Source organism: Dipodomys spectabilis, unplaced genomic scaffold (assembly GCF_019054845.1).
Source record: "Dipodomys spectabilis isolate Male_0828 unplaced genomic scaffold, ASM1905484v1 ptg000140l, whole genome shotgun sequence".
Classification (NCBI taxonomy): domain Eukaryota; kingdom Metazoa; phylum Chordata; class Mammalia; order Rodentia; family Heteromyidae; genus Dipodomys; species Dipodomys spectabilis.
The window spans coordinates 30,326,468-30,350,633 of NW_024870817.1; the positions used below are offsets into that span (position 1 = coordinate 30,326,468).

Genomic DNA, 24,166 nt, shown 5'->3' on the forward strand with positions numbered 1-24,166 from the left:
CTATTTGACATAATTTTCCTTAAGAAAAATCTTTCCCCAAATATTTGCTCTAATATTAACAAAGCTTTTCTTTTTTCTCAAGGATAGCACTCTACCACTTGAGCCACAGCACCAATTCCATTTATAAAGCTTTTTTCAAACTACTTTGACATAAAAATGCTTTTACTCATACTAGGGCATGGCTGAAGTTATAGAGTACTTACCTAGAAAAACACAAGGCCTGGAGTTTTACCAAATATTAATTTTATTAAACTATGTACTTTTTAATTTTTTTCCCATTTTAACTTTTATTACCCTTCTTTATCCTTCTTGATTCCCTTGATAGGAGGTAAAGTTGTGTAATCTAACAACACAAACTTATATCCTAGCTTACCACTCACTTACACTATGATCTTGAGCAAGTTACTTAACTTGGTTTGGAGAGTGAAATGAGATGGTACTGAGTACCTAGTCCAGTAGATGATAAATGGCAGCAACACACAATAAAGTAATAGAGATAACTTAGATATCAGACCATTACCTCAGGTACACAATTTGGAGGTATGAGGAAAAGACTTATCAGACATATGACAAAACAGAGAAAACTTAACAATGCTGCATAATACAATAATTATTTTATGAGAAATCAGGTGGTTATACAGTTAGGAACCTACTCTCATGAAGATTCTAATCCTATGTTCTCTCCCTGAAGAAATTCTAAGTCTCAGTCACTTCTCAGGGGATAGAGAAATGGCTACCAGTAGGGGGCATACCATAAAGTAGACTTCTGAACCTTAATTTCCAAAGTAAGCTAGAGCACTGTTATTTTAAAACAAAAGAAAAACACAAAACAAAATAAAATATTATCTAAGGATCCACATTTACGTGCTTAACCAAACAGCCTAATTTTCACATTATAGCTACAAAAATTCAAAACTTAGGTAAATGCCATTATAGTAAACTAAGGATTTTTTAGATATTCTTTTTTTTTTTTTTCCCCCTTTCTACATGAGAATTTGAGGATTTACTTTTCAGTTCTTTTCTTCAAGAAATGAGACAACCAAAAAATCAATCGTGTTCCTGGGCAACATACAACAAAACTTCTGATGGGTAAACTAAATGTGAATTGGGAAGAATTATCACTTAGGGGGTATCACTTTGGGCTTTCCTGAGGAGGGTATGGCATGTCCCTATGTGAGACCTGCAAAGAAGCCTATGGATTTGTAACAGCAAATAGTCATTGCTACAGAGCATCAGTCTCCTACTAAACTTGGGTGGCTTTTGTACAAAGAAACATCTAAAGCTATTGGGAAACTGTCCCATAACCTTCTGGGTGCAGCGGTGCCAATGAGGCCATTATGGCCTTAAAGTCTGCATGTTCAGTGCAGTCTTAAAAGAGCCTTTGACGTATGTTGCAGCTACCTTGTCTTTAAGTTGTGGTTTAGACATCAGTGATTCCATGCCATAATCAAAGGTTCTAGATTGACTTCTTAATCAATTATTTTCCAATGATGCTTTTGCTAATAGGGAGTGGGGATAGGAGGAATCCATTCTAACCTCCCAATGATCTTGTGTATCCAGAATAGTACAATATTCTTTCTGTGGTGGTAGTTTTGCCTGCATCAATATGAGCCATAATTCCAATATTACGGATTCTGTTTAAAAAGGGGAGGGAAAATGCATTATTAGGTATATACTAATAAAATATAAAACAAAATATATATAGTATATACATTTCAAAGCTGGTTAGTATTCTTATAATTTATATAATCATGTAAAACCTAGAAAAAAGCTAGGTGCCATTGGTTCACACCTGTAATCCTAGCTACTCAGGAAGCTGAGATCTGAGGATCACAGTTGGAAAACAGCCTGGGCAGAAAAGTCTGTGAAACAGAGTCTTTCTTATCTCCAATTAAATCACAGAAAAAGCCAGAAGTGTTGCTGTAGTTCAAGCAAAAGTAGCTCAGGGACATGCTCAGGCCAAGTTCAAGCCTCAGGACTGGCAAAAAAAACTGAAAACATATTTATAGTATATCCTATCACATTAGTGTGAAAAAAACAGGTAAGCAGAAAAAGCAAGCAACAACAGCTGCTAAGCAAGTACAATCTTGAGAGAATATCTTATATTCAGTTCTATGAGAAGTATACTGTTGTTGTATTGAAAATGTTTAGCATTAAGATGGGAAAGGAAAATTGCTTTTAAGATACACACTAACAGCCAGGTGCCGGTGGCTCATGCCTGTAATCCTAGCTACTCAAGAGGCTGAGATCTGAGGATCACGGTTCAAAGCCAGTCCAGGCAGAAAAGTCTGTGAGACTCTTATCTCCAATAAAACCGGAAATGGTGCTAAGGCTCAAGCAGTAGAGCGCTGGACTTGAGCTGAGGAGCTGAGAGACAGTGCCCAAGCCCAGAGTTCAAGCCCCAAGACTGACCAAAAAAAAAAAAAAAGATGCACACTAACATCTATCTTTACGTAGCAAAGGTAGAAAGTTACAGAAATCAACATTTCACTAATAATTATAGTAAACTTTTCAGCAGTCCATGAGGAGGAACAACATAGTATCAACCATAGTACTTACTTAGCTATAGGAGGGCTAATGATGGAATGTAGCGACTTAATATCATTTCCTATTAAGCCTAGAGGAAAGAGGGTTAAAATTGAACTGTTAATTTTATGAAAATTTCTTTAATTTACAAATGGAAATATGTAAACTTAGTTATTAATTTCAAGTAAAATTCAAACTTCAAATAAAATAAAACTGACATTATTTAGAATTCATTTCACCCCCAAAAAATAAAATAAAATATGTTTTCCTACAATCTGTAAGAAAAAAGCTAGAGTTGATGGTAAAAGTTTTAAATAGCCAGACACCAGTGGTTCACACCTATAATCCAGTTGCTCAGGAGACTGAGGATTAAGGACTGCAGTTCAAAGCCAGCTAGAGGAGACAAAAACTTAGAAACTATTTTTTTGTTGGTAGTGGTTTTTTATTTGGTTGTGGGGTTTGACCTCTGGATGTGGGCTCTGTCCTTGAGCTCTTCAGCTCAAGGTGAGCTCTCTACCACTAGAGCCACAGTGGCACTTAAGCCACTTCTGGTTTTCTGGTGGTTAACAGGAGGTAAGATTTCTCAGAGCCACACTAGTGGCTCACGCCTGTAATCCTAGCTTCTCAGGAGACTGAGATCTGAGGATCATGGGTCAAAGACAGCCCAGGCAGAAACGTCTGTGAGACTCTTATCTCCAATTAACCTCAAGAAAACAGGAAGTAGCACTGTGGCTCAAGTGGTAGAGCACTTGCCTTGATCTGTAGAGCTGAGGAACAGTGCCCAGGCACAGAGAGAGTTCAACTTTCCTGCCCAGACTGGCTTTGAACTGTGATCCTCAGATCTCAGCCTCCTGAGTAGCTCTTCACTTGTGAGGCATCCAGTAGAAACTCTTATCTCCAATTAACCAGAAAAAAAAAAAAGCAGTTGCACAAAATAAAATTTTTTTAAAAACCAATTTCTAGGTCATATTTTCAGGAAGATACAAAGTAGCCCCAATCTCTGTCACCTCCTATACTTCCAATTACCAAATGTAGAATTAGAATTAATGTTCATAATGATATTGATACAAGTAAAATCTGAATTAAAAAATTTTAAATGCACAGTTCAGGGTACCTATATTTTCTAAAACTTACAAGCTCAGCATGATCCTCTAAACAGCTGACAACCAAATCATGGTATAATCTGAAACTTGCCTGCCCTTGGCAATCCCAGGACACAATACTTTTAAAGATGGCTTGGGAGCTATCACAGAAAATAAGCTGTAAGGGCTGGGAAGATGGCTCAGTGGTAGAGTGTTTGCCTTGCATGTATGAGGCCCTGGGTTCAATTCCTCAGCACCACATAAGCAGAAAAAAAAAAAAGCCAGAAGTGGCACTGTGGCTCAAGTGGTAGAGCGCTAGCCTTGAGCTGAAGAGCTGAAGGACAGCACCCAGGACCAGAGTTCAGGCCCCACGACTGGACCCAAAAAAAAAAAAAAAAGAAGCTGTAATAATCTAAAACTTCTAAAAGGCCAAGCAGTATTTCTTCTTGAGACAGAGTCTTACTATATATCTCAGCCAACCTAGAATTTGCTATGTAGTTCAGGCTGATCTCAAATTTGGTCCCAGTCTCCTTTGTGCTAGGATTATAGGTGTGTTCCACTATATCCAGCCAGCTTATATTTTTTAAAATATAAATATATGCCCATAGTGTCCAATGCCATGCTTACCATAGATTTCATTAATAAGTAATATTAAAGCACTTTTAAATGCAATTATATTTGTAAATTCAATCTGTATCTTGTTGCTATTTAAACCAGTTCTTCCAAATTTCAGTTTCATATTATTTCTTAAAACCCTGTGACGGTCTAAAGATCAAAAGATAACCTATACTCTACAGCTGAATTCACATAGATAGAAAATGAAAACCTACATATGCACAATTAATGCAGTCTATTAAATTCCTTTCAAGTCAAGAACTAATGAGTATTTTCAATGCACCATTTTCTTTTCTTTTTTTTTTGTGGGTCATGGGGCCTGAACTCTGGGCCTGGACACTGTCTCTCAGTTCTTCAGTTCAAGGCTAGAGCTCTACCACTTGAACCACAGCACCACTTCTGGCTTTTTCTGCTTATGTGGTGCTGAGGAAGCCCCTTAGCAAGGCAAGCCCCTAATCCATCATTTTCTTGACAAAGATGGTAATGAGAATAACAATAGAATTAAACTAGTTTCAACCAGTCTACCACGCACTTGCTAATACAAGACACTAGGAATAATGTTGCACATATGTTGGCTTAGTAACAATTAGAAATTAAAATAATTTGCTCCTAAGCCTGCCAGCCCCTAATAGCTACATATCAAAATAAATATTTGCCAAGCACCGGTGGCTCATGCCTGTAATCCTAGCTACTCAGAAGGCTGAGATCTGAGGATGGCAGTTCAAAGCCAGCCCAGGCAGGAAAGGCTGTGAAATTCTTATCTCCAATAAACCACCAGAAAACCAGAAGTAGCTCTGTAGCCTTGAGCTGAAGATCTGAGGGACAGAGCTCAGGCCCAGAGTTCAAGCCCCATGAATGACAAATGAAAAATAAAAATAAATAAATAAATATTTAATCAAACTACTCCTAAGACTCTTCAAATTAATATTTTCTAGTAAACTTGCACTGACAGAAAACAGTTTGCATAAAGCCCAGCAATGAATTACAAAAAAAAATTTTACAGCAAGAGCTTCTCCACATGAATTCACATGCTAATTAATCAGCTACCACCTCCAGCAATCTTGTCTTTGCTCATTCCCTCAGTATGTCCAGCAGAGGTGGAACACAATTCCATTGTATTCCTTCCCTCCTAACATCCATCACAATACCCTTACCCCCAAGAATCTTAAGAAAATGGCCAAGAAGTAGAACAGAGTCAGAGACCTCCGAAAAAAAGAGATTCTCCCAAACAAAAAACGTAAAAGAGCAAGAGAAAAAAGAAAGGAAGCAAATTAGTAAAATCAGAATCAAACATTTGTACCTGGTAAGGAACTGTAATTTCTCCCAAGAAGTATCCATGGCTTTGATCTTTTTAAACTTGCTCTTATACAGCAGCACATATTCTGGTAAAGAGAAAACAAAATCTGACATTAATTTTATTTTAGATACTAATTAGATTTTTATTGCAGTAATTTTAACATTGTAACATGCTTTGTCAGAAGAAAACACTTTGCATCCCCTTTTGAAGGAACCCAAATTCTCATATTCTTTTAAGAACATCACAAACCAAATCTATATTACAGAAAAGAGTAAGAATAAAATTAATACTAATATAAATTTTCTATTTGGAACTGACCTTTAGACATGGCTTAGACTTGTATCATTAGCATGGTGCTGGGCACTTATTGGAAATGCACATTTTCAGACCCTACTCTAGACAAGAAAAGCAACTGATTGTGATAGCTACAATTTGAAATCTGGGACAGAAAACTTTAGATAAGAGTCAGAAAAGTTAAGTAAGTATTTCCACACTGGATATTCTTGGTTCTACTAAACGCTTGTGGAGAGCAAGAGTTCAAAATACAATAGCTACTTTAAGGATTTATGTTTGTCTGTGTTGGTTTTTGTGTGTATGTGTGTGTGTACACACACACATGCATGCGTGCCAGGACTGGAGCTTGAACTCTAAGCCTTTCACTATAGCTGGGCTTTTTCCCACAAAGCCCTCTTCAGCTCAAGGCTAGCACTCTATCACTTGAGCCACAGCGCCACTTCCAGCTTTTTTCTTTTTTGCTTCTGTGGTGCTGAGGAATCGAACCCAGGGCCTCAGGCATGCAAAGCAAGTGCTCTACCACTGAGCCACCTTCCCAGCTCAGTTTTTGTTTTTTTGTTTTTTCTGCCGGTCGTGAGGCCTGAATTCTGGGCCTGGGCACTGTCCCTCAGCTCTTCAGCTCAAGGCTAGCGCTCTAGCGCTTTGACCCATAGCACCACTTCCAGCTTTTTCTGCTTATGTGGTGCTGAGGAGTCGAACCCAGGGCCTCATGCTTGCAAGGCAAGCACTCTACCACTGAGCCACTTTCCCAGCCCCTAGCTCAGTTCCTAAGTAACTAGGATTATAGATTTGAGCCACTGGTGCCTCAAGCTAGCTTGTTTTCAGGATTTCTAACAGTAGCTATCCATGTAAATCATCTGAAAGCTTCTTTAAAACAAGACAGTGGGGATAGGCACTGGTGACTCATGCTTGTAATCCTAACTATTCAGGAGGCTGAGATCTGAGGATCATGGTTTGAAGCCAACCCAGGCAGGAAAGTCCATGAAACCCTTACATCCAATAAACTACTCAGAAAAAGATGGAAGTGGAGCTGTGGCTCAAATGATAAAGTGCTAGCCTTGAGCTAAAGAAGCTCAAGGACAGCCCCTAGGCCCTGAGTTCAAGCCCCAGGACTAGAAGGAAAAAAAAAAAAACAAAACATGACAGTGGGGCGGAAAAAACTGGGAGAGACCAAGGGAAGGGATAACATTATCTAAAAAGAAATGTACTTATTACCTGACTTATGTAACTGTAACCCCTCTGTACATCACCTTTATAATAACAATTAAAAATTAAAATTAAAAGAAACATGGCAGGGGGGAAGGGAGAGAAGAGCTGGGAGATATGGGAAGCAATATTGTTAAAAGTCTCCCAGTTGCCTCCAATGTCACATCACAATGAGAATCACTGAGTTAGAGCAGGCCTATGTAAAACCAAGTCTATCTTCTATACTAGCTGCTGTCTTTATCTTCTTACACTGGATACTCTCCATCCTAATCTATCCCTAGACTACTAGACACATTTACACCCATCAACATATGCAGACTATTTAGTGTATGTAATAACATCACAAGTTAAATATATAAATATATATTCTTCTGAATGCTGCACAGTAGCAGAGCTGAATTTACAGGCTGATGATCAAAGATGTGTCTTCTGGGTTAAAGGTTCTCCACTAGTCCTCTCCTCTGCTAAGTCACTGCTGGAGAAGAAAAACCAGACAAGCTGTTGCCTGTCACTTAGCTGTAAATGATACACTGCATGGCTTCATTTGAGAATATTTCTAATGTACACTGAAGATGTGACCATTTACAAAATCATTTATAATATTTTCAAGGAGATTCAGAAATCAGGCAGAGCTTAAAGACTGAGACAATATTCCTGAAATATGGGACAAATTCCAAAGTAGCCAAGCAATTGGCTTTCAACAGCTCTGCAGAAAAAGTCTGATTGATTGATTGATTGATTGATCAATCGATTGATAGTACTGGTGAAGTAAGGAGAGTCTCACACTTGCTATGAAGGCACTCTAACATCTGAGCCACTCCACCTTTAGAACCATACTGCTTGTACAATTTGCAATGTATTTTCAAGGTGGAGTCTTGTGCTATGCTTGGGCTAGCTTGGACTGTGTTCCCCCTATTTATGCTTCCCTTTGTTGCTGAAATGGCATGCATACATGAGCCTAGTCATTGTGCTTTTCCCATAGCTTGGAATGCCTCTGCTCAGGCACTGACTGAGCTGGAGTATCCTGAACTCTTATGCCTGGGCTGGCCTTGAACTGTTTCTCTCTCTCTCTCTCTCCCCCCCCAAGTTGCTAGGATAAAAGTCACATTACCTTGCAGAAAAGTTTTATTTTAAATCTTGACACTGCCTTTAACAGGAGCTTTATTTCATAAAAGCTTCAACCTACAGACTTTAGAGTATAAAGCATATCTTTACAGTTTAAAGATGATAATTAAGTGCTGCCATTGTTAGGAAAGATATAGACCACTACTGTCCTCCAATAACTGGCACTTTATACCTCATGAGAACAACACTTCCTCTGTTTTTTGTTTTTTTTATTATTAAGTTAATTTCTTTTGACACTTGTTAAATTAAGAGAATTTCTTCTCAATTAGTTTACTTTGAGGATAGCCAAAGGCTATGATTAAACTTGAGTTTGGAATAAAAAAGTGATGATTTACAGCTAGACACTGGGAGTAAAATAACTGAGGTTGTTAAAGCACATTTAATTTTACAAGGAAAGCTTACATGAATGTGCATGCGAGGCATTTTCTGATGACTCACTGCAAATATCCACAAGTTAGTCAACATCTTGATCTTCTAAACTGTTTTCTGCAAAATGAAAAACACAGAAGTATAAAAATTAAAATTGTCCATATGAATGAACTATAGGGCCACAGTATTAATCATAGTGTTATGTAAGAAGCCATGTCTAATCCCCTCTGAAATCTGTTCTTATTCAGAAAATCACCAAGTTCTTTCGTTTCATTTCCTAAACAGAATCTTGAATCCATTCCTTCTTAATTCCAAATGGCAAAGTTCTGGCCTTATCACTCTCTGCAGTCACTATTGTTACAAACATTTGTCTTTTGTAGCTCTAACCCAATGTTGTCAATAGGAACATGTCAACACCCCACCTGTGCTCAGAAACACTGGCAAAGATTTTGGAGTACAAATTAATTTCTTCTTTTTGTTGTTGTTTTTTTTTGGGGGGGGGTCCGGTCATGGGGCCTGAACTCTGGGCCTGGGCGCTGTCCCTCAGCTCTTCAGCTCAAGGCTAGCGCTCTACCACTTGAGCCACAGCGCCACTTTCAGCTTTTTTCTTTTTGCTTATGTGGTGCTGAGGAATCGAACCCAGGGCCTCATGCCTGCAAGGCAAGCGCTCTACCACTGAGCCACCTTCCCAGCCCAAAATTAAAGTAATTTCTTGAACCTGGTGCTGATTATAAGAGCAGGAAAAGAGCCAGGCTAGGCCAATAGGGGCAAGGTCTCCCTCCTGTAAAGGTTCTGCATCCCAGACCATGGCCTTGAGCAGTCCTATGAGCAATCCTTAGACATCATATCACTATGGCCTTGAGTAATTAGGCATGCAGGGCCTCTAGGCTTCATGCCATGGCCCGTTGCTTATGGAAGACTTGCAAGTGAACAACAAACTGACTGGCCCCCAGAGGTGTGCTCCTAATTAAAAGAGCTAAAAATGTATGGAGAGCTTATGCAGGATGCATGAAAGCCTGATTGTGTCTGGACACTGACATGACCCACAAGCTGCCCCATCATCTTGAGTGTCATGTAGCTCTTTCCTAGAGACACTTTAGTAATCCCTAAACAACACACCCCAAAAGTGCCTTCCCTTTGGACCCCTCATAAGAGAGGAGCAGGAGCCCTGCTTATCTTTTTCTTCAATAAATCATTTCTGTTCTACTTCTCCCTCTGTGTCCAAGGATTCATTCTTCAAGACCACAGAGGCAGAGGACCTGATCCAAGTGTTGCAGTTTTTTCAATAGTAATTTTTTACAAGATGTGTTTGGGTTTTGAAAATAAACTAAAATTTACAGTATATGCATTTTTCAGATACACTTTAGTAAAGACTTCTAAGTTTTTAAAAAGAGTAAAAAACTGGGTATTAAAAGTCAGAGGACTTGCTGGAGTCCCAACTTGTCTGTGACCTTAAATTACTTAAAAAATCCAAGCTTCGGTCTTTCACCTATCACATCACAGGATTGGTATAAAAATTCACAGATTTGACAAGAATTGTCTGTACCACTGCCCCCTACACATTAGGATTCAAGTAATGAACAAAAGACAACAATCTCAGCCTTCATAGTGCTTGTATTCTATTAAAAGGGTTAAAAAATACAATACACAGCATCTCCTATGGAGATAGACACTATAGGGAAAAACTAATTAGGAAAGGGGAAGAAGGACAGTTGTAACTAAGGAGGCCAAGCAGGGCCTCACTAAAACCGTGGGACTTAAGCAAAGACCTAAAGTAGGTGAGGGTGGCAAGGAGAGGGAGCAATTCCACCGAGAATTTATTTAATTTATTATACCTGAGAATAGGAAATGTTCTGCTATTAAAGATCACATTAGAAGAAGCCTCAAAGTCTGCACTATGACTTAACATATAGTTTCTTTGGTATTTTTGTTCTCATCATAATCAGGTTACAAACTATGGAAGCAATTCAGGGAATTTTGAGACTGAGCAGTAAAAGGTGAAACTGACTGCACTCTAGGTACCATCTTGTGAATTACTTCCTTCGTAGCGCTAGAGGGTAACTATGTGCAAGTCCACTCGGCATTTGGTCCAAGGCCCCAAAAGTTCAGAACCTCCAGAAAAACACAAGTGTCTCTATTTTTTTTTTCCTCCGAGTAGTTGGCCTAGTCGTTTTACTTTTTTCATACAATAAATTTCCATTCTCCCGTATCCTTAATTATGTCTACATTAGGGGGGCAGGGAGATAAATCAATCGCCCTTGCTGAAGGATGGAGAGCCGACGCCAGGGTATGGGGCCGGAGACCCCGGCTCTGACCTCTAAGGCCGGCCGCGGGCGCAGTGAGCAAGGCCGGCCACGCACCGCAAAGAACTGGGTCGCAAGCACCCGGAGCAGTGCAGCGCAGCACCCACCTGGCACCGTGTCGTGCGCCGGGTCCGGCCTCTTCCTGCCAGGCTGTGGAGAGAGATGCCCGCCTCAGCAAGGTCTGCAAAGGCCTCGGGGTTGAGCCCGCCACGCCCGCCGCCACCCTCACACCTCCAAGAACGAGCCCAGGGAACAGAGGGCCTCCAGCCCTGCCTGCTCTGACAGCTACCCGCCCACACTTCCGGCGGTGCACCAGACAAATAGCGCCGGCCAGCAATTTCCGCCCGCCGGACTGAATGCGGAGAACCGAGAGTCGGAACGTCTGCGTCGCATTTGCTGTTCCCACGGCGGCTTTCGAGAGCTGCTCTTTCCGGTCCCGGGTTGCGCCGAGGTCTGTTGCGCGTGTCCGCGCCCCCGAAGCCGAGAGTGCCTTTGCCCGCCCGAGACTGCGCCCGGCGGGCCCGCGGCTCCCGTCATGGTAGGCAGGCCGCCTCGGGCGCTCGTGACGCCAGGTGTCCGGGCTGTGGGGGCCCCGGAGCCGGGGTGCCGGGAGTGCGGCGGGGCGGAAGTGCGGGGCGGCGGGAGGGCGGGCGGTCTCCGCGGAGCTCGGGCAGCGCCGTGCTGGGGGGGCGTCGAGTTTGCCGTCGGCCAGACACACGGGGGCACAGGGGGCGTTTGCCAGGTCACCAGTCTCGGAGCCCCGTGCCCGTGGTGGCTGAGACTAGTGGGAACATGCTGCAGTGTGTGGTCATCTTACAGTACGCGTCGACACCAGCGCATCCCTTGCCCACTTGGGAAACTGAGTCCTTGCCAGAGGCCAGTCCCCGAAGACATCGGCTCTCCTCCGTCTCCAGTCTGTCTCCAGAAAGGAATTCCTCCTCGTGGTTTTGTGCTCGCCACAAAGCCTGAGCCATAGCGGTTGATACCACCGCCTCACGACTTTGTTCGCGGTTGCTTAGCCTGGTTCTCTGAGCGGGACTGGACTTGGCATCGTTTTGGTTTTGCGGTCTTTGTTTTGTGCCGATCGCGTAGCTTGAACTCCAGGCTATCCCAGGCTTTTCGTTTTTTATTTCCACTCCAAGGGTAGCACTCTGCCACTTGAGCCGAGCTCCACTTCTGGCTTTTTGGTGGTTATTTGGAGGTGAGTCTCCTGGACTTTCCTACTTAGGAAACTGATGGGCCTTTGCCAAAGGATAAATCAGCGAAGTAATTTCTGGCTTTGAACCGTGATCCTCAGATCTCAGCCTCCTGAGTAGCTAGGATGACAGGCGTGAGCCACCGGCTTCCAGCTGTATTTGGGGGATCTTAAAATGAAGATATAGACCGGCTGTTTAAAATAAAGCAGCTTATTTAAAATACAAAAAGGATTCTATACATTACTAGTGAAATACAAAATACATCCACTTTGGAAAACAGGCAGGCATGCAACTTCATTGCAGCCTTATTCCTAAATACCCAAAACTATAAATCTTTCATCTTTAAATAACATCCTTAGCAATAAAAAGGGCTGATGTACTGACATATCCAACAAAGTAGGAAAAACCCCTAAGTCTTCAGCAAAATGAAAGAAACCATATGCAAAAGGATGTACATAACATAGATCTTATTCACATTTCATTCTGGGAAAGACAAAATCCTAAGGAGAGATAACAGATTGAGGATAAGGAAGATGATTGGTTTCAAACTGGCACAAGGGAACTTTGGGTGAATTAGAAATGTTTGAAAGGCAGTTTCCCTTACTAATGGTAAGAAGAGATTTCTGTAGTCAGATCATTCTTTTAATCGAGTAACTCACTGAGATTATTACAGATGTATGCTTTTCATTTATCCAAGATTAAAATATGTCTTATATCATGGGAATAAGCAAGTGAGGACAATACAGGATTGTATCTACGTACTGTGTCATAATTTTAGAATAATTTTGTCACTACTTTTACAATTTAAAGTAACATTTCTTACATTATAGCCACAAAATGAATATATTGAATTACATCGTAAACGCTATGGATATCGTCTGGATTACCATGAGAAAAAAAGAAAGAAAGAAAGCCGAGAGGCTCATGAACGGTCAAAGAAGGCAAAAAAAATGATTGGCCTGAAGGCTAAGCTCTACCACAAACAGCGCCATGCTGAGAAAATACAAATGAAAAAGACGTAAGTGGGCCCATTCATTTCACCTAACAAGTTACTATCTGTTGTTAAGGGTTATTATTGAATCTTCTGTCCTTCTTGATAGCATCAAGATGCATGAAAAGAGAAACACCAAACAAAAAGATGATGAGAAGACTCCTCAGGGAGCAGTACCTGCCTATTTGCTGGACAGAGAAGGACAGTCCCGAGCAAAAGTACTATCCAATATGATTAAACAAAAACGGAAAGAGAAGGCGGTAAGCAGTAAAATTTGAAGTCTTCTCTTTTGTTCAGGACAGTTAAATTCGTTCTGAGTTTTTCTTCAGTTTAATTTCAAACATGAAGGGCAATTCTTATTCCCAATTTTTAGGTAATTTTTTTGAAGTTTGCATATTTGATTAAATAATTTCTCATCACCAGGTTTTAGAATGTGATATTTTGTTTTTATTTAAACTTGCTAGAATATCATTGTATGACACCAAAAGAAACCTTACTGGTTATCTCTAACCCCTCGTTTCACAAGAGTGGAGTCCCGTAAGTTCTCAGTCATTCTTCATGGTTAATTATGAAATAGTGATGCTGCTCTTGAAACTGGTATCTTAGTAATAGGTCCAGAATTTTTCCACTGCTGTTGTGTGTACATAAAACTTTGCATTATAGAGAGGAACAAAACATCCACTGAGAGATTTCTTGCTAGTAGTAAAATCCAAAAGTCCACTTGAGGTACATTTGGCAAGATTTTATGTTACTGACTAGTAGAGTAAGTACATCACTACTTAAAGAAGCTACTGCTTTGCTGTAGATGTATTTTTAATTACCCATTATAAGGCCTTAATATTTTTAGCTTCAATACCTGATGTTGCCATGATTTATCAACTTAGTTTTGTGTGATCATGGCTAATGAGACTAAATATTTGTAGAAAACTCAACCAAATGTGTTGAATGTTAGGGGAAAAAAAGTGAATCTATTACTTCATATGACCAAAGCATGTTTGATTTATTCTCACTGTCCTTTACTTAAAATATCAATTCCCATTTTTAGGGAAAGTGGGAAGTCCCTCTGCCAAAAGTTCGGGCCCAGGGAGAAACAGAAGTATTAAAAGTTATTCGTACAGGAAAGAGGAAAAAGAAGGCATGGAAGAGGATGGTTACTAAAGTCTGCTTTGTTGGAGATGGCTTTACAAGAAAGCCTCCTAAATATGAAAGGTTCATCAGACCAATGGTAAGTCCTTGGCAAAAGTGCAGTGACTTAAGTGTTAATTCCTTTGTTAAAATTGGTAAAGTACATTAGAGTTTCCTGAAGTTCCTAAAACTGGTATGAGAACCAGGTTGAAAAAAAAGTTTTATACTGTTTTTGTTACTTTGTTATTGATGGGAATTACTTAACATTTTCTTCCTATAGTCAAGACTCATGACTTCCATATTCCTAAAAGTATATGGAAAAAATTTAAAATCTCCATTTTCTACATATAGTCACATTTTATATATCCAACATGCCTGACACTGATAGACTTCAAAACATTTGTCTATGTCTTTGAGACCAGTTAGACAACTTAGGTAGTACTGTAGTGTCACTGAGTCAGATTGCAGTAAAGTCAGTATCATTTTTTTTCAGTCATGGGTCTTAAACTCTGGTGCTGGTTGCTGTCCCTCAGCTTTTCAGCTCAAGGCTAGTGCTCTACCACTTGAGCACAGCGCCACTTCCGGGCTTTGAGTGGCTTATTGGAGATAAGAGTCTCACTTCCTTTGGGGCCTGGCTTTGAACCTCAATCCTCAGATCTCAGCCTCCTGAGTAGCTAGGATTACAGGTGTGAGCCACTGGGCACCCAGCAAGGTCAATAATTTAATCCTTTTGAAATCATTCAGGATATTGCCAGCAAAAAGAAGAGCTAGGGGGGAATAGAAAAGTGGCTTTTCTATGGCAGCAGTGTAACTATACCCCAAACAAATGCCCTACTCCCATTTGTCTACCTCTTTGGGAGGAATATAATTGTGTATTTTTATAGAATCCCTTCAAAGAAACTGAATTTTACTGCTAGATATCTAATTGCTTAGAAAGAGAAGGAATTGGAAAGAGAAAAACAGATGGTATTAATCATAGAGCTCAACCTGAGTAACTTTTGGTGTATTTAATATGAAGTCTTGCTTTTATAAACAAAGTCTTAGTGAAGAGAAGCCGTAACATCAGATCACATGGCCTACAAAGTCTAAAAGGTTTGCTATCTAGACCTAGTAAGGATTCCCTTAGTTGGGGTTTTTTGGTGGGCTCTTTTTTTTCTTTTTGGAGTGTCTGTGTGGCTTGAACTCAGAGGATGGTCATTGTCCCTGAGCTTTTTGGCTCAAAGTAAGTGTTCAACCACTTGAGCCACAGCTCCACTTCCAGTTTTTTGGTGTTTATTTGGAGATAAGACTATCTCACAGACTTTCCTGCCCAGACTGGTTCCAACTAAAATCCTCATATTTCAACCTCCTGAGTAGCTAGGATTACACGTGAGCCACTGGTACCTGGCTTCTCTGTCAGTTTTTTTTTAACTCTATAGAAATGTTACTATTTTATCTGATAGTTTAAAATTTTATATTATTTAACCCATGCTTAAGAAAATTGAAAAACATCCAAAAAGTCTACTTGTTAACATTTCGGACTCAGACATTTTTGTGTTTGACTTTCTAGGGCTTACGTTTCAAGAAGGCCCATGTAACACATCCTGAACTGAAAGCCACCTTTTGCCTGCCAATACTTGGTGTGAAAAAGAATCCCTCATCCCCACTGTATACAACTTTGGGTGTCATTACCAAAGGGACAGTCATTGAAGTGAACGTGAGTGAGCTGGGCCTAGTGACACAAGGAGGCAAGGTTATTTGGGGTAAGTAAATCTTTGAATATGGGACTGTTGTTCTATGTTCTGTAGTCCTAGAAATTTGATTTCTTTTTTAGGTTAGTATAAAATGTTTTGTTTTTTTATTAGTGTTTGTTTGTTTATTTATTTTTTGCTTATGTGGTGCTGAGGAATCGAACCCAGGGCCTCTGGCATGCAAGGCAAGCGCTCTACCACTGAGCCACCTTCCCAGCCCCTAAAATGTTTTTTAATGTAGAAGACCTAAATAAGTTGAAACTTGGTGTAATCAAATGTAACTCTTAACAAAGGATTTTTTTTTTTTTTTGGTGGGGCCTGAACTCTGGGCCTGGGCACTGTCCCTCAGCTCTTCAGCTCAAGGCTAGCGCTCTACCACTTGAGCCACAGCGCCACTCCCGGCTTTTTTCTTTTTGCTTATGTGGTGCTGAGGAATCAAACCCAGGGCCTCATGCATGCAAGGCAAGTGCTCTACCACTAAACCACCTTCCCAGCCCACAAAGGATATTTTTGTAGAAAAACGAGTAGTTTTTTTCTTTTTTGTTGGTTGTGGGGCCTGGGCGCTATCCCTCAGCCCTTCAGCTCAAGGCGAGCACTCTACCACTTGAGCCACAGAGCCACTTCTTGGTTTTCTGGTGGTTAATTTGTTGATAAGAGTTTCTTGGCCAGGCTGGGAAGTTGGTTCAATGGTAGAGTGCTTGCCTCATATGCATGAAGCCCTCAACACCATATAAGCAGAAAAAAGCTGGAAGTGGCATTGTGGCTCAAGTGGTGGTAGGGCGCTAGCCTTTAGCTGAAGAGCTGAGGGACAGTGCCCAGGCCCAGAGTTCAGCCTCCACGACCGACCAAAAAAAAAGTTATGGCCTTTCCTGCCCAGGCTAGTTTTGAACTGTGAGCCTCAGATCTCAGCCTCTTGAATAGCTAGGATTACAGGCATGAGCCCACCGGCACCTAGCTAATTCTTTTTTAACTTAGTTTGTTTTCAGTATATAAGATATACTATTAGATTTGATTTTTTCATAAATTTCTTTTAATGAGGGAAGCAGATGGAAAGTTACATGGAATAATTCATTGTGAGGGAAGAGGCATACATTAAACCTAAAAATAGTATTTCAGTAATTAAGACTGAACTTTTTCATGTAGTTTTAACTTTTTTTATTTGCTTGATTTTATGGTTTTAATGTCCAGAATGTTTTCTAAATTTCAATGTTCTCTGGCAAGGAAAATAACCTTGAAATTCTTGAATTACTATCTCAATGTCATGTTGGCCGACCTTAGTTTTTGAATAGGTTGTAAAATTTATCTGAAACTCTTTAAAACCCCATAAGGACTGGGGCTATAGATCAGTGGTAGAAAGCTTGTTACATACGTACAAGTCCCTGGGATTTATTTCTAACATTACTGTCACCACTCCCTATCCCTCTCTCCACCAAAAAAGTACTTGCATTACTGAGCATAGTATAGTGGACACCTGTAATCCTAGCACTCAGGAAGTGGAAAGAGGAGGATCTCAAGTTCTAGGTTAGCCTGGGATACATAACAAGACATCATTGCAATACTGAGCAAAATGCAATGTATTTTTCAGTGAGTGTCATGGGGGAAATAAATATAAATATATATACACATATGTATATAAGGTACAAATAGAGACTGCTGTTTGGAAAACACTTAATATAAAGGTTGGATTCAAGGAAGGGGTAACATTTTCCACAGAAATATACTCCTTACCTCACTCACAAAACTATAACCCTCATGTACATCACCTTATTAACTACAAAAAAGAAAAAGGTTGTGTGCAGAACCCAAAATTGGCTTTTGAATGACATATTTGTAAAACTTTAATTTTAATTTCTTACATATTAGGAGTGATAATTATATTTTAACTCAAAGGTCATAATCTTTAACAAGTTTTTCACTTGTCTCCTTGACTTGTTTTTCTTAGGTAAATATGCCCAGGTTACCAACAATCCTGAAAACGATGGATGTATAAATGCAGTCTTACTGGTTTGACAGACATTTCAAACAAGTAATTACAATTTTTGAAGACTACAAACCAATCAGGAAAACCACCATCATTGTGTTGTTTCTGAGTGCTATCAAACAGCCTTTCTTAGCTGAAATCAACAAAACTAGTTACTAAATTGTAAAAAAAAAAAAAGGTCTATTTTTACAAATTGGTATTTATAGGGGACTGGTAAGAGCTTACATGTTACTAAACTTGAATGATTGAAAAAGCAAACATACAGTAACAGTATCTGCATGAAAGTGAGTATTTGGTGATATAAGTCTGTTACTACTGGAAAAACTACCAGTATAGAGTTGAAAATATTAACAGATGAATTCACACTTAGAAGTCAAAACCAGGGGGACTGGGAGGATGGCTCAGTGGTAGAGCGCTTGCCTTGCATGCCTGAGGCCCTGGGTTCGATTCCTCAGCACCACATAAGCAAAAAGAAAAAAGCCGGAAGTGGCACTGGGGCTCAAGTGGTAGAGCGCTAGCCTTGAGCCGAAGAGCTGAGGGACAGCGCCCAGGCCCCATGACCGGACCCCAAAAAAAGAAAAAGAAGTCAAAACCAGGAAATTTTGTGGTTTTCAACCTCATTGTTCTCACAGACCCTAAAAAATATAACATGTTAAAACATGATAATGTTTTAAGCATATAAAATGTTTAAAGTATCTGAAGGTATTACCAACAAGAAAATGTAGAACTTTAGAAATACCTTTTTACCTGTTGATTAGTCTTTGAATAAAGTTTGTCAGTGAACTAAAATGTAGTTTAAGCAGTTTCTATAACCTAAAAATAATAGTATATATACATACCTTGAGAATAGTTATAAAAATTGATTTAAGTAACTAGCTTAATTTGTACTGATGTCCCGAAATTTATTTGCAGATACTTAGTTAAAATTAAAGTCATATTTGTGTCTTCAAAGTACCATCAATGTGACTAATTGTCCCTTTAAGAAATCCATTTAAAACAAATTCGGTATCCAAACACATTTCATAAGTAATACTGGGAACAGAAGGGAAAGAACTTCAGAACAGACCAGAACACAGTAACAAAATATAGGTTTAATTACTACTTTAAACTTAAAAAAAAAAAAACTACCAAGGAAAAATTTCTCCAGTAAGACTTGACTTGCTACTCTAAATAAGACAACTTTTTTTTTTTGTAAATTTTATAAACAAGAGTTTTAGAACACACACAGACACTTAGGAAGATGATCCAGTGTGGCAATCAGTAGGACAAGACTGCACCTTTCTTACAATTAGATTTCAAGTTACTTCACCTGTAATCAAAATAAGTAGTGTGCAAATTAAGCTCTAGAAAGTGAAAGGAAAAAAAAAAACTGACTTCAGGTAATCACTGGATACTACACAAACGAGCTTTTTACTTATTTTTTTTGAACTCAAAATAAGCCATTGTTTTGTACAAAAGTTTTACCAGTATGAAAACAAGGGTAACTAACATTTGTAACAAACCACACCCATGGACTGGATCACACCTGAAATACTGTAGTGCTACTAATGGACACAAAAGGCAGGAATTTGCTTCCAAAATACTGTTCACAGATGAATAATTTTAGTATAAATTCTTTATTTACATTAAAATCTGTTTCAGCTTGCTGGTGTGACCAAACCTTAGAAGGTAATCCCAAAGGATAATGCAGAACTTAAGAGCAGATATTTAGGTATTAGGTAAAGGCTCAATGCAGTGCCATCATAAACTTTCAAGGTACTTTATAATAGTTACAAACCATTTTAGATAGTGTTCTGGTAGTCTTTAAAAGTAAACTGAATGACTATAGATAATAGATAATCATCTGATATAACTATACTATCTATATGACTAGATAGTAAATAATGACTATACTCTTTACCATCTCTGCACTGAATGCAAATGCCACAAATATAGACACATTTTAAGTATAAGACTGACATTCTAAGCCATGCCATTTGATTATATTTTTAAAAACCATAATAGAACTCACCTTTATAAGTTGTAGAGGAGCTTTACAGTAAATTCTTACTTATTTCTGTGAGGTCTAGCATTTGAATAAACTAAAATTCTGCTAATAACCATCTGCTTTATATTATACAAGGAATTATATATGTATATACACAAGAAGTGAACTCCCTTCTCTGCAAAGAAGGCTTTTAAACAAAATACCAGCTCACAAAGGACTATGTAGAATGTGACTGAATACTCAACATTCAGACTGGCTGGTTGAAATCACATTGCAGTCCTCCGTGATACTGATGGTTTTTCCAATAAAGTATCAGGTTAAGTTTATTTAGGCTCCTATTGATAAATTCTGCTATGGATTTTATATAATTTTAGTTACTGAATATAAAAGGTTTTTCCATGTGACCTAGCTTTTCCTCTTAGTATCTATAAATCCTCAGCATTTTCTGTCTGAATAAATAGGAGGCCAGACATGGTGCCCATACTTAATACCAGCATTTTAGAGGCTGAGACGGGGAGGATGGAAAATTCCAAAAGTAACCTGGACTACACAGACGCTGTCTCAAGAAAAACAGGCAATAAAAGTTTTCTTGTATGGTGAGCAAAAAGACTTAAAATTGCTTAGTTACTGTTTAAACCAAATTTAGTAAGTTTATACTGTTAGTCTCCAGTGATGGTAGATGAATAAATACATTTTTTTTAAATAAGAGAACCACTGACATGTCAAGAATTGCCAGTAAATGAACTCTTTTAGAAACTCCACTCATTTATAGAAAGCAATTTAAAGGGAAAAGTGGCGAAAAGAATTAGTAAAATATCTAAGGAATTCTAAAAAATGAAAAAAATGGTAGTTTTCAGAATCTTTAGTTACTTGCCTAGGTGTGATATTAACAAGGTTTTACAAACATACAAAGCAATGTACTTTATAGATTCATGACTTTTTCTTTCATGTAGAAAAAATTGGCCAAAATACTTTGATTTTCACTCAGAAGTTATATAACTGCCTCTGAACAATTACAGAAAATGGCAAATACAATAAATCTAGATGTTATATGAAGGGCAGAGTTGATTTTGTCTGCTTAAACATTTTAACTAGATCTTTATAAAAATAACATCTAAAAATGTAATGATAACACATAACTTGACTGAAGACAGCAGACTTTCAACATAAACATACCACTTCAAATAAGGACACAAAGTCATAATGTATCATGACTTTCATAACAATTCTTTTTCTTTTTTTCATACTATTACTGTAGCTTGAATTCATGCCTTCACACCTCACTTGGAATTTTGCTCAAGACTGGTGCTCTACCACTTACGCCACAACTCCACTTCCAGCTCTTTTGTTGATTACTTTTCTGTCCAGGCTGGCATCAAGCCTTGATCCTCAGATCTCAGCCTCCTGAGTACCTAGGATAGCAGGCATGAACCACCAGTGCTCAATTGTAACTTATTCACACATGATTCAAGAATAGGCTAGTTCAAAAATCTGAGTGGTTTGAAAACATTCTCCAGCCAAGTACAAATTGAAGTACACGTATTATTTTAAAAAATTACTTTTGAAATTCTCTTTGAGTTCTCAAATAACTATTTTGTACATTTAAAAATAAATTACCATATAGCAAAAACAGTTGAGGAATGGGATGTTTCCCCTCCAGATTTCCCTAAGCCAATAAATGCTTTTGCTATGGCAACACAAAGTACACACAATAAGCTAGCTTGCAACCAGAACTTTCAGAACAAATCTAGAGCTACAAGACCAAAGGGATAGCTGAATTTCCCCCAATTCATTGAAGTTTTGTAACTACAACTTCTAGGGCCGATTTACCCCTACCATTTTAGGTTTAAGATTGTGGGACATAGTTCTATACCTACCCAAAATATGGATACAAGGGCACAAACTGGGAGGCAGGAAGGCAGGCAGACCTTCTAACCTGAGAATCACTCCATGAGTTAGAGGGACAGATGAAAACTGAGGAGAAAATAAGACTACAGAATTAGGTCAGAAGGAGGATTAGGAGAAAACTGCACATTTCTTAAGTACAGGTATTAACTAGGTAGGATCAAAAGTATACTCTAGCTTAATTTATCTGTGAGCAGGATTGATAGTCAAGATAAATGGTATCCCTAAATTCCCTTAGTTGGAATATTTACCAGATTAAAAGTAGAAGTACACTTTGTAAGCTTGTAAGCATCTGCAGATATGCAGACAAAAAAATTACAGGAAACTAATACTTCATATGGAATTTAAATATTGTGCCCACGTACCAGTTACCCCAGCAGTCTTGTTAATATCAGATCATAAAGGGTTAAGAAGTAAATCTTATATATATCAATCCACAGACACTGAAGTGGAAAGAAACTGTACAAGTAGGAAGCTGAAAACCAAAACATTGGCTTCAAAAATCTCTGACCATAAATTTTTGTGCTGTCATGTAGTTGAGGTTCTATGTATTCTAATTTACTGATGCTTGTTTTTTTAGGCATGCCTACATTTTAAAAAATGAGTTTTGATATCTAAGATAAAACTTCTAGAACTCTCACCATGTTTTACTATTAAAACCCTTAATATAAAAGATTTTATAATCCTTACAAGAAACAAAAAGCCTACTACTTTCACAACTTTTTATTTTTTAATATTAATGGTCAGATGTCCCACTTGCTAAAGAAAAATATAGTATGATCTGGATTCCCAAAATTGAAACATGGTTAATAAAAATAAGAAATTGTTATATACACAAAATAGCCTGCAAAATTAAAAACTGGTGAATCCTAGTTCCTAAAGGGAAGAGAAAAACTGCACTGTAAATAAGTTCAAATTGAAATTTTGGAAATTTTTGTCCTGTGCCCCATGCTGTTTATTACCATGTTTTAAAAACAACTATTATGTCACAAAGAAGAGGATTCATCATACGTATTTCTTCATTCAGGTCAGCTTGGCTTTCTTCTTGGCAGGTCCTTTGTGTCCTTTGGCCTTTCTTCTTAAATTCCGCCTGTCTACCACAGGCACTTCCACTTCTATCTCCTCGGAGCTGCTATCTACAGCTTTTTCTGCTGACTGTGTGAACTGATCCAGTTGTTCAGAAGATGCTTCAGACTGCTCCTCTGATTGGTTCTTCTGTCCTGCATTCTGAGAAAATGGCACATCCTCAAGTTCTACCTCTATTAGAGAACTCTGAGGAAGAGTGGTAGACATTTCCTGGGGCTCAGGTGCAACCTCCTCACCCTGGTCTTCCAACGAGGAAGCAGTGTGGGGTGATAAATTCTCAGAGACTGGTTCTTCAGAAAATTCTGTTACCACAGAGTTTGGAAAACCACTATCAGATCGTTCTTCATTTGAGATAGTAGCAACATTGTCTGAACTCCCCAAATGTGCTTTCTTTTTTGAAACTAGGGACAGTTTCTCTTCAGTGTGCCCCTTGTCATCAGATGGGCCTTGATCCATCAAAATTTCTGAGTCAGTTATATGTCGGGTCTGAAAATAAAATACTTGATTAACATAATCTTTTGCAACACAGTTCTAAACTGTATTATTCTCAGACATCAACATGCAATTACACTGAACTACAACTGAAAGAATTCAGTATTCATTATTTTTTTAACCATGTATATACATTCTGAATACAAGTCAATGTCTTCAAAATTGTCTCATGGAACATTATATATATATGTAGATAGATAGACAGATAGATATATTAGTGTATAGAACAAAAGTAATTATTTTATCTCAAAGAGTACTTAAACATTAAACTTCATATTAATTGTCTTCAAAATCATGAATCATTCAGGCACTGGTGGCTTATACCTATAATCAGGAGGTTGAGATCTGAGGGTTGCAGTTCAAAGCCAGCTTGGATAGGAAAGTCCCTAAGATTCTTTGTCTCAAATTAACCCCCCAAAAAGCCAAACAGAATAGAGAGCAAAACAGAATAGAGACAGTGCTAAGGTCCTGAGTTCAAGCCCTAGGACCAGCATACGTATATAAAAAATCTTGAATCATCTAAGTTCCTAGTTTCCAAAGTTTTACTAGAGGCAGAAGTAAGAATGCCCTGGGACATGTGTTTCCCTTCTACCTTTGACTCTGGTTTCACTAGATGATAGATAAGGCAATGGAAGTTTTATTCATTGATTTAGGTTTTTGGAATATTCCAAAGTAACAAAATTAAAGCTCTTTAAATACTGCACCAAGTTTCTTTTCCAATAATCTAGTCTGTCTAAAATCAGAATTACATTATGTAAGCAACAATATATCCAATAGTTGGTAAACCTTGTTTTATCCTTTTTTTTGTGTGTGTTTTATGGAGTTTGAACTCAGGGCCCAGGCACTGTCCCTGAGC

The 24,166-nt window shown here is 38.7% G+C and overlaps 3 protein-coding genes across 5 annotated transcripts in view; 1 reads left to right on the forward strand and 2 right to left on the reverse strand.

Moving 5' to 3' along the window:
* Gfm2 (GTP dependent ribosome recycling factor mitochondrial 2) overlaps window positions 1-11,078 on the reverse strand; it is a 40,787-nt gene extending 29,709 nt beyond the window's left edge. The window contains exons 1-5 of one of the 3 annotated variants that reach the window (XM_042690703.1): window positions 10,925-11,074; window positions 8,548-8,631; window positions 5,524-5,605; window positions 2,560-2,617; window positions 1,537-1,634 (exon numbers count right to left, since the gene is read on the reverse strand). In XM_042690703.1, coding sequence (XP_042546637.1) covers window positions 1,537-1,634; window positions 2,560-2,617; window positions 5,524-5,605; window positions 8,548-8,610 — 301 coding nt within the window. In that variant the 5' untranslated portion in view covers window positions 8,611-8,631; window positions 10,925-11,074. Of the gene's footprint in view, window positions 1-1,401; window positions 1,509-1,536; window positions 1,635-2,559; window positions 2,618-5,523; window positions 5,606-8,547; window positions 8,632-10,924 lie in introns of those variants that run through there. The other 2 variants (XM_042690705.1, XM_042690704.1) reach the window with 2 other exon arrangements.
* A 161-nt stretch (window positions 11,079-11,239) lies between these two features.
* Window positions 11,240-18,098, forward strand: Nsa2 (NSA2 ribosome biogenesis factor). The gene is made up of 6 exons (XM_042691009.1): window positions 11,240-11,355; window positions 12,844-13,031; window positions 13,114-13,264; window positions 14,050-14,229; window positions 15,679-15,871; window positions 17,802-18,098. The coding sequence occupies exons 1-6, from the start codon at window positions 11,353-11,355 to the stop codon at window positions 17,867-17,869; spliced, it is 783 nt and encodes a 260-aa protein (XP_042546943.1). The 5' UTR covers window positions 11,240-11,352; the 3' UTR covers window positions 17,870-18,098.
* Window positions 18,099-21,248: 3,150 nt separating this feature from the next.
* Window positions 21,249-24,166, reverse strand: part of Fam169a (family with sequence similarity 169 member A) — a 31,365-nt gene continuing 28,447 nt past the window's right edge. The window contains exon 12 of the mRNA XM_042690923.1: window positions 21,249-23,304. Coding sequence (XP_042546857.1) covers window positions 22,756-23,304 — 549 coding nt within the window. The 3' untranslated portion in view covers window positions 21,249-22,755. The remainder of the gene's footprint in view (window positions 23,305-24,166) is intronic.